The 15851-nt window shown below is 53.1% G+C and overlaps 3 protein-coding genes across 4 annotated transcripts; 2 read left to right on the forward strand and 1 right to left on the reverse strand.

The window, feature by feature from the left end:
* Positions 1-466: 466 nt before the first annotated feature.
* Positions 467-3469, forward strand: ARHGEF39 (Rho guanine nucleotide exchange factor 39). Of its 2 annotated transcripts, none has more exons than XM_004581196.2 (9): positions 467-637; positions 757-851; positions 1094-1214; positions 1364-1482; positions 2015-2085; positions 2320-2448; positions 2585-2814; positions 3060-3148; positions 3261-3469. In XM_004581196.2, the coding sequence occupies exons 1-9, from the start codon at positions 500-502 to the stop codon at positions 3274-3276; spliced, it is 1008 nt and encodes a 335-aa protein (XP_004581253.2). In that variant the 5' UTR covers positions 467-499; the 3' UTR covers positions 3277-3469. The 2 variants fall into 2 exon arrangements, with proteins under 2 accessions (XP_004581253.2, XP_058528719.1); XM_058672736.1 differs by having other exon boundaries at positions 3264-3469.
* Positions 3470-3591: 122 nt separating this feature from the next.
* Positions 3592-7134, reverse strand: CCDC107 (coiled-coil domain containing 107). Its single transcript, XM_058672738.1, has 6 exons — positions 6963-7134; positions 6751-6878; positions 4565-4625; positions 4391-4481; positions 4200-4312; positions 3592-4102 (listed from the first exon to the last, which is right to left on the reverse strand). The coding sequence occupies exons 1-6, from the start codon at positions 7072-7074 to the stop codon at positions 3876-3878; spliced, it is 732 nt and encodes a 243-aa protein (XP_058528721.1). The 5' UTR covers positions 7075-7134; the 3' UTR covers positions 3592-3875.
* A 5737-nt stretch (positions 7135-12871) lies between these two features.
* Positions 12872-14428, forward strand: SIT1 (signaling threshold regulating transmembrane adaptor 1). Its single transcript, XM_004581011.4, has 5 exons — positions 12872-13054; positions 13170-13308; positions 13396-13454; positions 13543-13604; positions 13705-14428. The coding sequence occupies exons 1-5, from the start codon at positions 13012-13014 to the stop codon at positions 13930-13932; spliced, it is 531 nt and encodes a 176-aa protein (XP_004581068.2). The 5' UTR covers positions 12872-13011; the 3' UTR covers positions 13933-14428.
* Positions 14429-15851: the final 1423 nt, after the last annotated feature.

Consider the following 15851-nt stretch of genomic DNA (forward strand, 5'->3'; position numbering starts at 1 on the left):
GGAGGCAGGGCAGAGACATAATGTGAGTCCCTCACATAACTGCCGCGTCGAAACACTGGGCCAAAAGGTTCTGGTTTATTTTTGATCATGCACACATAGACCAACTGGAAGCTTTTGCTTTTGGCCGGCATTTCAGCAAATCCAAATCATGCACATTCAAGTATGGACACCTGCTGAGCAGAAGCTAATTGAAAATCAGGTTTGGGGCCAGCATGGAATAAGAAAATTAGTTAATAACTTAAAAACCTGTAACCTATTGATCAGAGGCAGGAAAGCATCTTGGATCATGAGTTCAGCACAGTGTGTGCCATGATCAGACCCTTACCCAGCACCTGCAGCGCCGCCCTTGTGGTGGGGCAGCGAGGGACGGTGTGGTCGGCCTGGCCGCCGCGCATGCTCAGTCCTGCGCACTTCCCTTGCCAGTCCCGCCCCCGCCCGCGAGCGGTTAGGTTTTGAATCTAGCGGACAGTGGCCGGAAGTGGCGGCTCTTCGGGCCGGCATGGGGTCCCCCGGTTCCGGCGCGCGGTGCCCGCTGCAAGAGCAGCGAACCCGGTGGGAGCGGAAGCGCGCCCGTACTGCCCGAGAGCTGCTGGAGACCGAGCGGCGCTACCAGGAGCAGCTGGGGCTGGTGGCCACGGTGCGGGCCGGCGGGTCTCTGCCCGTTTGGGGCGAGGGATCCCCGGCTGTGTGAGAGGTGGGGACCCTACGAGTGTGGCGACCTAGCCGACCAAGACACCTGCTTTCCTTTGCTCGCAGTACTTCCTGGGGATCCTGAAGGCCAAAGGGACTCTGCGACCCCCGGAGCGCCAGGCTCTCTTTGGGCCCTGGGAGCCCATCTACAGCGCTAGCCAGTGAGTAGAGGGCGCGCCGGCCGAGGAATGGAGGAATCCTGCCTCCTGGTCGTGCGCGCAGCCCCCAGGGTTCTCAGTCCGTGGCGTTTGGCCCCTTGCCTCACCTGCCTCGACCTGCCCCGGTTGCCCATTTGCCAAAGGGCATAGCAGCCAGTGCCGCCTCTGGGGCAGGATTAGAGAATTCAGTGAGGGGGTGCTTGCGTGGTTCTTGAGCTCCGTGCTCATCGTCTTTGCCCACACAGAGAGCTGCTTCCTTACCTGGAAGAAGGACGGTGGGGACAGGGCCTCGAGGGCTTCTGCCCCCACCTGGAGCTCTACGCCCAGTTTGCTGCCAACGCCGACAGGTCCCGAGCCACCCTGCAGGTAACCTGGCGAGGACCTCAACTCCATCCCCCTAGGGATGCTGTATTCACTGGGTGTCCTGGGCGCCCAGCTCCGTGCTAGGTTCCCTGTGGAGGCATACTGCCTGTGTGAGTACCAAGAGTGGCTTTTTACCCCCACTTCTTCCCCAGGAGCAGCTAAAGAAAAGTAAGCGCTTCCGGAGGTTTGTGAGGTTGCAGGAAGGCCGCCCTGAATTTGGGGGTCTTCAGCTCCAAGACCTCCTCCCCCTGCCCCTGCAGCGGCTCCAACAGTAAGTTCACATCCCTTAACACGCTTCCCTCCCCAAGATGGCTTTGTCTTAACTGCTGCCTGTCAACTTTTGAAAAACTTTTTGCAAAGTTAAAAAATGAGCCCACCGAGGTTCTGCAGCCCGAGGACCTGGCTGGCGCTGTGGAACTCCGCCTATAAGCGAGGGGAGTTGGGTTGGGGCCTAGCATGGAGCAGGTGGGTAACGGATGAAGAAGCAGTCCAGCTTAGTGTGGTTCTTCCTGGGGATGTTAGGGTCTCCTGTGCTGCTTTGAGTATCCCCCTTGGGTGAAGCGTTTCTCATCTGGCTTCGTGAGCTATAGTCAGGGTGCACCTCAGTAGTGTGGGATGGCGGGTGATGGGCTATGGGGGTGAGGCAGGCCAGCCGGGTCCTGAGTCCTGGCAGAAAAGGGCAAGAGCCACTGGCCAGCAGCAGCAGCTTTCCCTGGCCTTACCCCTAAGGTTATGTGTAGGGAGTGCTCAGTGAACCAGGCAGGATCTGCTGGCCCTCATGCATCCCTATTGTTGGATTCCAGGTATGAAAGTCTCATAGTTGCTTTGGCAGAAAATACGGGTCCTCACAGCCCCGACCACCAGCAGCTCACGCGTAGGTTCTTGCTGCCCTGCAGCTTGGAGGGAGGTGGGGAGCTGCCCTCCCCTGATTCTACTGTCAGCCGTGTGCACACGTGTGTGAATGCCATGCCCCATGTCAGTGTTCTATTGCTCTGCCCTTGCTTGGAGAAGCTACACCCTGACCCTGGTCCCCTGCAGAACAGCCTTTCACCACTACCAGTCATCCTGAAGCCATGCTGGGAGTGAGCCATTGGGGATGTTATTGCAGGGGCTGCTCGGCTGGTGAGTGACACTGCCCAGAGAGTTCAGGCCATCGGGCAGAAACAGAAGAATGAGCAGCACCTGCGGCGTGTCCAGGCCCTGCTTGGTGGGCGCCAGGCCAAGGGCCTCACCTCAGGTAGCCTATGGGCTTGCCCCTGTTCTCAGGTCTTCCTGACTTCTTCCTCTTCCAACCCACTCGCAGCCCCATGGAATGCCCCACCTGCTGTGCATCCCCCAGGATCCTCCCTTCCCTCTCTCTGCCCACCTTCCAGGACGCTGGTTCCTGCGCCAGGGCTGGCTGTTGGTAGTGCCTCCGCGGGGGGAGCCTCGGCCCCGCATGTTCTTCCTCTTCTCTGATGTGCTCCTCATGGCCAAACCACACTCCGTGTTGCACCTGCTGCAGAGTGGCACTTTTGCCTGCAGAGCTGTCTACCCCATGGCCCAGTGTGAGCTCAGCAGGGTCTTTGGCCACTCCGGAGGTTCCTGTGGTGGACTGCTCAGTGTAAGTTATAGTGGGGGGAATCTCGGGCCTACAGTCGGTCTCATGTGTGACTGACCACTTGGTCTCTGGGGCCTGGGTCCCTTTTCATCAGACTGGAGTTACCTACATGGAGAGAGTGCTGGCTAGGGCTGGGGCCTGGGTTACAGACCATATTCGCATTTCACCCAAAGCTCCATGGAGACACAAGGGCCTTTGCTCTGGCCTGAATTTCCTGAGCCAGGTACTAACAAGTGGTTTCTCCCCAGCTGTCCTTCCCCCACGAGAAGCTACTGCTGATGTCCACAGATCAGGAAGAGCTGGCCCGCTGGTACCACAGCCTGACTCTGGCCATCAGGTATGCCACATCTTCCCTTGGGAAGAGGGCTATGGTCAGTTCTGACCTGACTCTTGTCCCCCACCCACAATGCTGCCTGTGAGTTGTCCTGAACAGTGTCTTTTTGCCACAGCAGCCAGAAGAACTAGCGGCAATGGACAAATCCGGGCCTTAGAATACTTCTGGGACGGGTCAAGGCCAGGAGTACCATGTGATCGTCAGCACTGAACAACACACAGACCTCTTCGTGGTTTCCTGGGTTGCTCAGCTACTTTGGGAGTGAACTACTCTGGGTCCTCCGGTCAGTGCTTCGGAACCAAGAGCCCAGGTCTGACCCAAGTGAACTTCTGCTGAGGCTCCACCGTGGACCAGGGGACTTGGGACTGATATATTTGGTGCTACATCTGTGGGCAGCTGTTTATTAAGGTCACAGCTTTGTATACATGACTGTTTTATAGTATAAATCATTTCTATAATTTATTTTCTCAAGTGTTAATAAAGTTTTCTCTGGGAGGGGAAGGCCTTTGTCTCTGTTGCTGACACACCTGGGAGTTTTGTGCTCTGGTAGGCTGGCTCGCCTAAGTGAAAAGAACTGGAGCTCCCTCTGTCTGCTCTGCTTCCCGCTGGAAGGGGGCCGCTCTCTGCCCTAATAAGGGAAGCTTTTCCAGAAGGGCCTCTTGTCCTTGGGCACCTCACATGAGTGCATGTACAATAGGCTGTGCTGGAAAAAGCACGCAGGGGCCTCTGGTCACAAGAACAGTCTGTGTTTTAACAAACCGTCGGTGCCCGCCCTTTCCGGGCCGTTGGCTGTAACCTGGCTGCGTCGTCGTCTTAGCCCCTGCGCCACTTCCGGGGGGGTAGCTAGGCTCCATGTGTCGCTGCTCCAGGTTGTAGGGTCCTCCCAGACCTGGCTGTCACCAGCTTCCTCCTGGTCCTCTGCTACATTCAAATCTTCGGGAAAGGGAATGCCGGCCTCTAGGGGGGAAGGAGCGGGGGAACAAAGAGTGAGTATGATGCAGTTTCATAGATTTCTGTTTCCATGCCCACCGCACTCAACACTCACCTCCTGTACCTGGCTCCAGGGGTGTCCCCCGCTCCTCCGCCTGCTTCTTCCGCAGCAGCTGCTGGAAGGTTCGTAGCTTCGTGTTTAGCAGTTCCTGCTGGGCTCCTGCCAGAGTGGTCACCCTGCAGAAACGTCCACTCAAGGGCTGCCCTGTGGATGTCCCCACTCCCCATCTGCCACAGGGCTACTGCTGTCCTCACCGCTCAAAAAGAGGGTCCAGCTGGGCCATCAGGCTATTCAAGTGCTGCTCTGTCTGATCCAGCTGCTGGGTCAACTGGGCCAGCTGTTGCTCTAGACAGGAAAAAGGGGCAACAGATACTTAATTTCTGCTTTTCCCTAGTCTCCCGCCAGGCCCAGCCTTCTGGTAAACCCACCTGACTGTACTGACGCCTTCTTGTCTGCCTCTTCTTGGAGCACAGCGGCCTCTTCCTTCCTCTATGGAGGGAGAAGCATAGGGCAGTTCTGGTGCAACAAGCCTCTGGCTGGTCACCTGGGCCCCCGGGGCAGTAGGGAGAGGAGCATCTTTGGATGTGGAAGAGCCATGGGGTAGTCCTTTCAAAGGAGCACAGTCCTTACAAATGGACACGAAGCCTAAGGAGAGTAGGTCACCCAGTCTGTTCAAACCTCCCAACGTGGGCAGCTCAGCAGTCTGAATGTTCAAACACAAAGCCACTGATGCAAGTGCCTTTTACCCAGCATGCTTAGGGGCGCACTCTCAATCATGTGTTTTTTTCCAGGAATGTGGAGATGGCAATCACACCTCCACTCGGTTTAACGGCTTCAGTTTTCTCTCTCTTCTTTTAAAAGGTTTTTACCCAAAAGGCAGAGTTACAGATAGAGGAGGGGGAGGGAGACAGAAAGATAGATATTCCATTTGCTGGTTCACTCCCCAATGAATGGGAATAGTTACAATGGTTAGGGATAAACTGATCTGAAGCCAGGAGTCAGGAGCTTCCTCCGTGTCTCCCATATAGGTGCAGAGTCCCAAGGTTTTGGGCCATCCTTTGCTGCTTTCCCAGGTCATAAGCAGGGAGTTGAATGGGAAGTGGAGCAACTGGGACGCAAACTGGTGCCCATATGGGATGCCACAGCGCCAGCCTTTTTTTCAGTTAGTATTCATTTAACACAGTCTCTGGTTGCTTGACTGAACATGTAGTATTCCTTAAAGAATCAAATTCTTGGAGCCAGCATTTTGGGTAGTAGATTAAGCCACCTACCTGCAATGCCACCATCTCATATGGGTGTCCATTACAGCACTAGCTGTCCCACTTCTTTTTCTTATTATTTTTTAAAAAGATTTATTTTTGTTGGAAAGGGCAATCTATAGAGAGAAGGAGGAGAGATAGAAATATCTTACATCTGCTGGATCACTCCCCAAGTGGCTGCCAATGGCCAGAGCTGAGCTGACCGAAAGCCAGCAGCCAGGAGCTTCTTCCAGGTCTCCCATGTGGGTACAGGGTCCCAAGGCTTTGGGCCGTCCACAACTGCTTTCCCAGATCAGAAGCAGGGAGCTGGATGGGAAGTGGAGCAACCAGGACACGAACCAGCGCCCACATGGGATCCTGGTGCTTGCAAGGCGAGGATTTAGCCACTGGGCCATTGTGCTGGGCCCTGCCTCACTTCTGACCCAGCTCCCTAACATGCCTGGGAAGCAGTGGAAGATTGCCCTGTGCCCATGGTGGGAGACCCAGAAGCAGCTCTCCTGTCCTGGCTACTGCCTGGATCAGCAGCAATTGGGAAGTGAACCAGTGGATGAAGATTCTCCGTCTCTCCTCCTCTCTAAACTTTGCTTTTCAAACGAGAAAAAAGATTCGAATTTCCAGGAGTGGTTTAGGTAGCAGATAAGAGTGCAACACCTTGTTTGTGGCACTGATCTGGGCTGGGCGGTCACACATCACGCGATGAACCTGCTCTTTTACTGGGAGGCCTGCGTCTCTTTTCCAGTGGCGGTGCTGCTAAAATCATGTTGCTCCCCAGCTGTACCTGGACCCTAGCACAGAACGCATTCCTCTCTCCTTGTTACTAACCTACCACCAAATTCAGTCCTTCCTGCTCGCCCAGCAAGCTGTTTCTTCTAGTTCTGTATTATGTCCAAATCGGTTCAGCCTTCCATTCCCTAATGCAAGTGAAACCCTGGGGGGGAACTCATTTGCACTTCAGCAGTTTCCAGCCACCAAAATATATGGTCACTTTCATTTCAGGGCCTCCTGCCCAACCAGAACATAAGATTGTTGGATGTTGTGAACTCTAGAAACACTGCCATGCCTGCAACCAGCCACTTCTGCCAAGGTTGCAACCACATGGCCTATACACGGGTTCAAGTCCCAGCTCCACCAGTTACTAGCTGAATGGCAAGTGAGCAGCAGGAAGGTCATTGTTTATTTTCAAACTCACCATGTGCCTCTGACACTCTGTTACCTCGAGGGTCCCCTCAAATAACCTCACAACGTTGGAAAGCCAAGGTTGAGACAAGTGTGTTGTTCTTGGTACCTTAGCACCCCCACGGGAGGGTTCCGGCCCAGGACACACCCCCACCCTCCCACCGTTTGACCCTCAGCACCTGCAAACACTTGTACAGCACAAAAGCCACGACGGCCGCGGTGTAGAGCGCCCCCCAGGGCAGCACCTCGGCTCGGGGCCGCTCGCGCTGCTCCTTGGCCGACGGTCGCCGCCGAGTCTCCGTGGCCCCTGCGGAGAGAAGGGCAGGCGCAGATCAGCAGGGCTGGGGCTGGCGGGCAGGCTCAGCCGCTCTGCAGCTGCCCTTGCCGGTACCTGCGTGTGCCCGGTGGTCGCCGCCGGGGCGGTCTCCGAGGACCCCCGGAAGCGCCGACACAAACAGCAACCCTAGCAAACCCGGGAGCGAGACCGCGCCGGCCATCGTCATCACTCCGGGGCAGCCTGCCCGCCGAGCCCGCCCTACCCGGCTGCCCCAGTGCGCACGCGCGGGCGCACGCCCCGCCCTGGGCTTCCTCAGGAAGCCACGCCCATCCGTAGGGGGCCGGCGCTAAGGCATATTTGCATAAAGAGGCGTCAGTCTGGATTTTCTAAATTAATTCCCATATTTGGTATTTTATTAACCAGCAATACCTTAGAAACTTATAATCTTAAAAATGATGTCTAGAAACATGATTTTTTAAAGACATGGCACGACCCCCCCTCAGATTACTCACCCTAACCGTAAAAAGAAAAGAGTGTCCGTGGTATAAATTGAGCTACCTAAAAACGGAAAGCAGTTCGCGCTGAAGGCCTGTTTCCTAGGCTACATACGGGGACTTGTTCCTCATCTTCACGCCTAGGGGAAAGTCCCCGGACCTCCGGCAGAGAGTGCCGCGTGCGCATGCACGTAGACTCACCCCGCCCCCCACGGCTAGTCCGCCAAGAAGCTCCCGGCCGCGGCAGGGCGCCGAGCGGCGTGGTGCGGGGCGTCGTCCGTCACGGTCACAGTTACGCAGGCAGCGCGCCCCGCGCGCCAACCACACGGGGCTCATTCTCAGCGCGGACCGTTTTACTCCGTAACCGAGTACTTGCTTTCGCTCCGTTTCCACTCACTGAACCCTCTCCAAGCCTCTGTTTTTGGCAGCCTGTACCTTCCTTACCGTCCAGTCTTTTGCCCAGGCTGTTGTTATTATGTGAGGATTTATTTGAAAGGCGAAGTAACACAGATCTTCCATCAGCTGCTTCGCTCACCAAATACTGGACTTGGCCAGGCTGGAGCCAGGAGCCAGGAACTCCATCCCCAGGTCTTTCGTTGGTAGTGGCCTGGATATACTTGGATCATGGCAGGTGGTTCTGGTCCCGCCGCCTCAGGGGAGGCAGGCTGGGTAAGCAGAACATAGTAGCATTTGACACAGTGGGTGGGAAGAGCTGTTCTGGTCACTTACAATGGAAGAAGTGGCTCCCACTGATTGTTGCCAGTAGGACTTTTATATCCTCCACTGTGTGATCTTAATTCTTTCCTATGGAGAGCTCAGAGCTTCCAAAGAGTGAACGTTCCCAAATCTGTGGGAATCAATGGCATGTTTAGGATATCTGACACTGCTAAGGATCACTTGGTCACATTTTTATTTATTGGAGAGACACACCATCTGCTGGTTCATCGTCAGATGCCTGCAGACAGACCAAGGCTTAGAGCTGGGAACTCGATCTGGGTGTCCCATGTGGGCAGCTGGAACCCGGTCCCTGGAGCATGCGCGGCTGCAGTCAGCTGGGGCCAGGAGACAAACCAGCTTCCCAGGTGGCTCAACAAGCTACATCTAATGCCTGTGCCCTGAATCACTTTTTAAAAAATTTCCTCTGTATGACAATATTATTTTTTTAAATAATAAATCATGAATGAAATTAAGAAGGGTCAGAAAAGAATCTCAGTGAATATTCTTTTGTTAAATTTGGCAGATATATCATGGCTAATTTATATTATTTTCTGAGAAAAAGTACAACAAATTATACTTACATATTTCTGAGTGACAGGTCAATATGTATTCAATCTCTCTTTTTTCTTTTTGTCCTTAACTTCTGAAAATTTGTCAAAAGTAATTTTGAAATAATCATATTTAATAGGAAGTACAACCAAATTTGCCAAGCCATACTCATTATCGATGAAAGAATATTTTATTAAATTTCATTTCAAATTTTTTTTGTGTGAAATAACAAATATAAAAGTAGCAGGAAAAGCCTTAAGCATAAGGATGAGCTTGGCAAAGGTTCATAAAATTTCATTCCACAATAAGTTCCAAACAATTAAAATAAAAACTCCAAGAATTCGCCTAGAATGACAGAATTAAAGTTAACTCAGTGCAGGTTGTTCACTCAGCAATCACTCTCCTGTCATCATTCATTCTAAACTTCTGGGTTCAAAGCTGAACTATGTGCTCACCAGCAACCACAGAAATTCAGACCAACAGATATTTCCAGAGAATATTTTGTCACTGACACTGTTTTAAGAATTGATGCTCCCGTCCCTCCCAAAAATTAGATCAGATAGACAGAGACCAATAAGGAAAGCTTAGAATCAGACAGGAAATGGTCAGCTTGGACTCACATATAGCTTACAGGTAGGACACAAAGATTAGTTACTCTTCACTAAGATATTGAAGATTTCTCTGCATACCCCTCCTAAAATTGTTCTGCGCTTCAATTGCTAACATATGCCTTGTTAGAGTTATAAGCCAGTTTGGACTATCCTAAAATTCGCCAAGTTCAGTAAAAATTATGCTTCAATACTATAAACTGCTAAATATAAAAATGAAAATAGACTTGAGACAGCTGAATAGTATCCTATAGCCATTCTAAGGTGTATACTAGTCGGTTGTGTATAAACTAAAATTGAAGTCAATGTAAGTAGTCACAGGATGTGGTTAAGAACTTGCATTTTCTAACATATTGGTCACTCAATACCACATCAATTAACTCCATAATGTTGTAAATTGTTGTTTATGTTACGTTGTAGCTTTTCATTGGAGGGGATGATATTCTGCCAGCTCTACTTTCAGACCAGGGATGGTCTCCCCAAGAAACTGTTGAATTTATCTGGATAACATAGTTGCAATGAAGGAATCATGATTGGATTTGATCTGTACTAATGCCAACAATGTGGAGGAATCCAGTATGGGGGGAGGGCATGGAGAAGGGTTGGCGGAATCCAAGAGCCTATGAAACTGTGTCATAAAATGAAATTAAAAAAAAAAAAGAAAGAAAGAAATGATGCCACATGGTGATTATAGAAAAGAGTCATGTGTAGTTGATCTTAATTTCAAAATTCTCTACTCACAAGGCGCCCCTATGGTCTGTAGTGGATGGGGCAGAGCTCCTGCCTTGTCTATCCTAGACACATAAATCCAACATTTTTTTTAAGATTTATTTATTTTTATTGGAAAGTCAGATATACAGAAAGGAGGAGGAACAGAGAAAGATCTTCGAAGCTGTGCCGATCCAAAGCCAGAAGCCAGGAATTTCTTCAGGGTCTACCACACAGGTGCAGGGTCCTAAGGCTTTGGGCTGTCCTCCACTGCTTTTCCAGGCCACAAGCAGGGAAATGGATGGGAAGCAGGGCCACCCGAACTAGAACCAGCACCCATATGGGATTCCGGAGCATCCCAGTTGAGGACTTTAGGCACTAGACTACGGCACCTGATCTCAATCCAACACATTTAAACTTGTTTTAAGGGCCCAAGCAGTAGCCTAGCAGTTAAAGTCCTTGCCTTACACATGCTGGGTCCCATAAGGACGCTGGTTCATGTCCAGCTCTCTTCTTGTGGCCTGGGGAAAGCAGTAGAGGATGACCCAAAGACTTAGGACACCTGGAAGAAGCTCCTGGCTCCTGGCTCCTGGCTCCTGGCTCCTGGCTCCTGGCCTAGGATTGGCTCAGCTTTGGCCATTGGGGGCCACCTGGGGAGTGAATCAGCAGACAGAAGATCTTTCTCTCTGTCTCTCCTCCTCTCTGATGTCTGACTTTCCAATGGAAATAAATAAATCTTAAAAAAATAAATTTACTTTAAAACTATTTAATGTATTTATTTTGATTTGGAAAGGCAGATTTACAAAAAGAAAAAGAAAGATCTTCCATTCCCTACAAATGGCTGCAATGGCCAGAGCTGAGCTGATCTGAACCAGGGCCAGGAGCTTCTTCTGGGTCTCCCATGTGGGTGCAGGGGTCCCAGGATCTGAGCTATCCTCCACAGCTTTTCCAGGCCACACAGAAGCAGGGAGTTGGACGGGAAATGGAGCAGCCAGAACATGAGCCCGTGCTCCTATGAAATGGTGGTCCTTGTAGGTGAAGGATTAGCCTGTGTGTCATCATGCCTGCCCCTGTAGTTCTATTTTGAAAGCCAAAGTGAGAGAGAGAGAGAGAGAGAGAGAGAGAGAGAGAGAGAGAGAGAGAGAGAGAGATCTGTCATCTGTTCATTCCTAGGAGCCAGAAGCTTCCTCTGGGTCTCCCACCTGGCTATCTTCCACTGCTTTCCCAAGTGCACTAGCAGGGAGCTGGATGGGAAGTGGGATAGTCACTGGTGTTACAGGCTGTGGTTTTATTTGCTAAGGCACAAGGCCAGCCCCCAGATTTAAATTTTCAAAAAACATCAAGGCCAGACAAAACACATCTCTAAACTCTGATCAAAGGTATGTGTTGGGAACTTCAAATCCCACTTACCACATCAATTGGCCTCTCACGTTCTTGAGCTGTTTCTGGCAGGGCAAGAACTCACACCAGCTGGCTTCTTAGCCTGTTGTCAGAGCAGAGATTCCTTGAATGCAATATACTAGTGAGACTGATGGTGCTTAGGGACAGTTTGGATCAAGTGGTTGGGTTGGGAGGGGGAATCTAGTGTCCTCTAACTCCTAGACTATAATATTAATGACAGTAATGATAACAGTCACTCGTCTAGACACACTTCCTCTCAGGTAGCCTCCAAGCACAGCAGGACAATGGATGCCTGGAAGCCTCCCCACACCACTCTTGGAGGCCTGTATGATCATTCTGAGGATGGTCAGTGAGAAAGCACGGGCATCCTGTAGAGCTGGCCTGCTGCCACTCCTACCCACCATGGAGCTTTTGTGGCTCACCTGCGCCTCACAAGAAGCACACCTGACTGGGATTAGAGCTGGGCTGGTCTGAGTCAGGCTGTAGAATGTGCTAATGAATGCCAAGATTGGGGATGGGTCACCTCAGATTGGACCATAGCACCCACAGGCATACACAAGACCCAGGGCTGAGAGTGGCCTCTTAGGGGAACTTTGGGAATTCCCTTTCTGGGCTGCTACTTCCACTGGTAAGCATGAGAGCTAGGACTGGTGACAGGCTTGTCTGGGGGTGGGCCAGCCTTCTGCACCTGCTGGTAGGTGCCAGAACTGGGTACGAGTCATGTCAGGCTGGACCATCTTATCCCCTTGCAGGCTAAAGATCATGGCTGGGAATGGGCCTGTTGGGGAAACTCCCCAGCTGGGCTGCAGCTCCTACTGATGAGCATGAAAAACAGGGCTGGGGTGGGTCAAGTCAGCAGCACCTATTGGCATATATGTGAACCTGTTCTGAGGGTGGACTGGGCTGAGCTAAACTGCAGGAGAGCCAGATGGGGTGCAGGACAGACTGGGCTAGGCTGCAACACATGTTGGCATATATGAAAACCAGGGCTGGGGGTGGGCCTGGTGGGGCTTATTGCAGGTTGCTCTGACTAGGCCACAATACCTGCTGGTGTTCATGAAGACCAGGGCTTGTGGCAAGCCGGGCAGGCCTAGGCTGCAGCTCCCATTAGTTCGTGTGTGTTGGCTGATGCAAGTAAAGGACTGAACCTTACCCTGCTCTAGCAAGAGCACCCGAGTCAAGGCTGAGGTCACCCCAGGTGAGGTTTCTTGGGGACAACCAGATAGTTGCACTCAAACCCTGGCCATGTGGAAAATCAGTGCTTGTGGTACGACCTTGCAGTACATGCATTGGGACTGGGCCTTCTCAGTTGCTGATGCCAGTGTAGTGCACAGCATGCCCAGATGCATACCGGGGCCATGCCCAGGCTTACATGTCTTCTCTTGGGGCCAGGGGCAGGGGTACAGGGTGTGGAGTGAGCCATGCCCATCAGCTGCTGGAGTCATGCAGGTGCAGACACAGGGCGGAGTCTTGGGTCTTTTGCTCATCCTTCTCTTCCCCTCCCTTTTCCTGCCCACAAACGAGTGACTTTGTTACCGCTAGTGTTGGGGATGCTGAGCTGTGGAGGTCAGGTGCGGGGAGGGGTGGGTGGAAGGGGGCTGCTGGTAGCTGTCAGGCCATGAGGCAGGCTGACCTTCAGCAGCACAGGGCAGTGTGCTTGCGGTCTGGTTGCCCACAGCAGCAGTCATGAGCAAAGGAGGTTACAACTGCACAGAGCTGCTAGCGCCGGGTAAGCTGGGCGGGGCGGGGGCCGTGGGGGAGTGGTCATGTGGGGCCCAAAGCCCACCTGCTGGGCCCTGGTCCTCAGGCAGGGCAGTCACATCCCTATCCTCTCTCATTTGCAGGAATCCCCTGCTTAAGCCAGGCCTGGGGCCTCTGGGCCCTCTTTGGGACTGTCCTGCTGCTGTTTCTCATCTCACTGGCTACACTCCTGTTCCACTGGACCAGTGGCAGGATCAACAGCAGCCGTCGGGGGCAGGCAGTGTGAGTGGGGGCAGTAGGGATGGGCTGACCAAGAGTTTTCTCTCGCCTATTAGTCCCCCACTTAGGCCCTGAACTCTTATATTGCAGCTCAGGGGCGTCGGTGGAGGAGGTTCCCTTGTATGGGAACCTGCACTACCTACAGACAGGTAGGGAGGCTGCTGGCACAGGAGGTGTGGGGGGTTCTCAGGTGGAGGTGGGGCAAGCAGACCTGATTCTGTTTTTCTGGGGTTCCAGGACGGCTGTCTCAAGAATCAAGGCCAGAACAGCAGGATCCACCCACTGGAGGGCCTGCCAGGGTGAGTTTAGTCGTGGCCAGAGGGAAGAGGGAGGGGAAAGGAAATGTTGGGGGTGCTTTGCTGGGGGGTCCAGTGAACCTGCTGAGTCTTGCCCTTTCAGGCTGCAGATGAGCCCACCTGCTATAGCAGCCTGCAGCTGCGGCCTCCGCAGGGCCGAACCCCCAGCCCTGGGACCCCCATCAAGTACTCGGAGGTGGTGCTGGACTCGGAGTCAAAGCCTCCGGACCCTGAGCCGGAGCTCTATGCCTCGGTGTGTGCACAGACCCGCAGGGCCAGGGCTTCGTTCCCCAATGAAGCCTATGCCAACAGCCAACCTGCAGCCAGCTGAGGTGACAGCCCCATGGCCCCGCCTGCCCGGCAAGGGGGCTGCTGCCTCCTCCCTCTGTCCACCCTGTGTTGGGAGTAACACTTACCTGTCAGCCAGCCCCCATACATGGGGAACCACACAGGCAAATGTCAGGGGGACAGGCAGGTGCCAGTTTCCTGAGGAAGGGGGAGGGGCAGCAAAGGCAGGGGCCCCCTTTATACCTCCACACCTGTTTTCTGGAGGCCCCCCAACTTCTCTCTTCCCCTCATTTCCAGGGTTTCTTTAGAACCCACCCCCACCACAGGCACAGGAAATGGGGTGGGGGGAGGTGAGAGCTGCACAGGATGCGTGGGAGGGTGCCTTTCACAGCTGCCTGTGGGCTGCATGGGTCCTGGGACCCCGATGCCTGAGGGCTCAGCAGCCCAGCTCATGCCCCAGGAGCTGGACAGAATACAGGTCTCCATCCTGGCATTGCTATTGTGTCCTCAAATTTGCAAATAAAACTTGTCAAACAGTGTCTGGATTTTACTCAGGGGACCTGCGAAAGGTTCACGGGGTGGAGGGTGGGGTGGAGGGGGAGCCTGGGGCTCTGCACAGGATGCTTTCGGGGTTCCCAGCTAGGGAGGAGGGGCTGGGGGGCCCACACTGGAAGCTGAGCCCACACTTGCTGCCCACACTTGCTGCTGCCAGGATGTCACTCAGAGCCACCGCCCCCTGGGGGGGAATCTGTGAATGCCCCAGCCTCGCCCCAATGACTCTCTCTGTGACCTCCAATACTAGGCTGCCCCCCACCAGTCTGCCAGTTAGCCCCTCTTCAGTTCCCCCATCCATCCTCTCCGACCCTCGTGAGTTCCACGTGAACTCCAGTTCGCATCTTTACTCGTCATCCCTAAACCTCCATTGCCCTCTGGCTGCCTGTCAGCATGGCAACAGTCCACTCCTCTGCTTCTCAGTGGTCACCCGCAGCCCTGGCAACAGCTCTACTTGTCATCATGGTCAGTAGAGTCCCCACCCAATCTGCCCTGTGTGTCCACCTGCTGCTTACTTGAGCTTCCCCCAGCTTCCCCCTCCACACATGCAGGTTGGCAGGGATATCAGAACCGTGGACTTGGGAGGCACATTGTCCACGTTCAAATTCCTTGTATTTCTAACTTACCAGCAAGTGGACCTTGGCTTCTCAGCCTGCAGCATGGGACAGGAGTGCAGAAAAGACAGTTGTGTTTCAAGATGAATTCTATGTAAAACATCTAGAAAACAGTGAATGTATAGTCATGCAAACTAGTTTTGTTTTGCTTACTATTTACTTATTTGAAAGGCAGAGAGAGAGGGAAAGAAGAAGAGAGCGAGCCTCCATCCTCTGGCCCATTTTCCAGTGCCTGCATCAACCAGGGCTGGGCCAGACAGAAGTCAAGAGCCAGAAGCTCCATGTGGGTCCGCCACATGGGTGCGGGAACCAAGTACTTGGGCCATCATATCTACCTGTCAAACATATTAGCAAGGAGCTAGATCAGGGGGAGAGGTGAGAGGTTCATGTTGTGGTCTAGGGTGTTAAGCCATCGCCTGCCCTGCCAGCAATCCACAAGGGCATCAGTTTGATTTCCTGCTGCTCCAACTCTGATCCAGCTCCCTGTTAATGAATGTGCCTGGGGAAGCAGTGGAAGGCAGCCCCAGTGCTTGGGTGCCAGTCCTCACGTGGGCTATCTGGACGATGTCCCTGGCTTTAGCCTGGTCCAGCCCCAGCTGCTGTGGAGTGAATCAGCAGCTGGAAGATTACCTCTGTGTGTGTGTGTGTGTGTGTGTGTCTTCTGTAACTTTGCCTTCCAAATAAATACACAAATCTTTTTCAAAAAAAGGAGAGGTGGGACTCCACTCCAGGTGTCCAGTATGAGAAGTGCGATTTCTATCGGTGGCCTGACTCTCCACATCACTATGGTTACCCG

Source organism: Ochotona princeps, chromosome 14, assembly GCF_030435755.1.
Source record: "Ochotona princeps isolate mOchPri1 chromosome 14, mOchPri1.hap1, whole genome shotgun sequence".
Lineage (NCBI taxonomy): Eukaryota > Metazoa > Chordata > Mammalia > Lagomorpha > Ochotonidae > Ochotona > Ochotona princeps.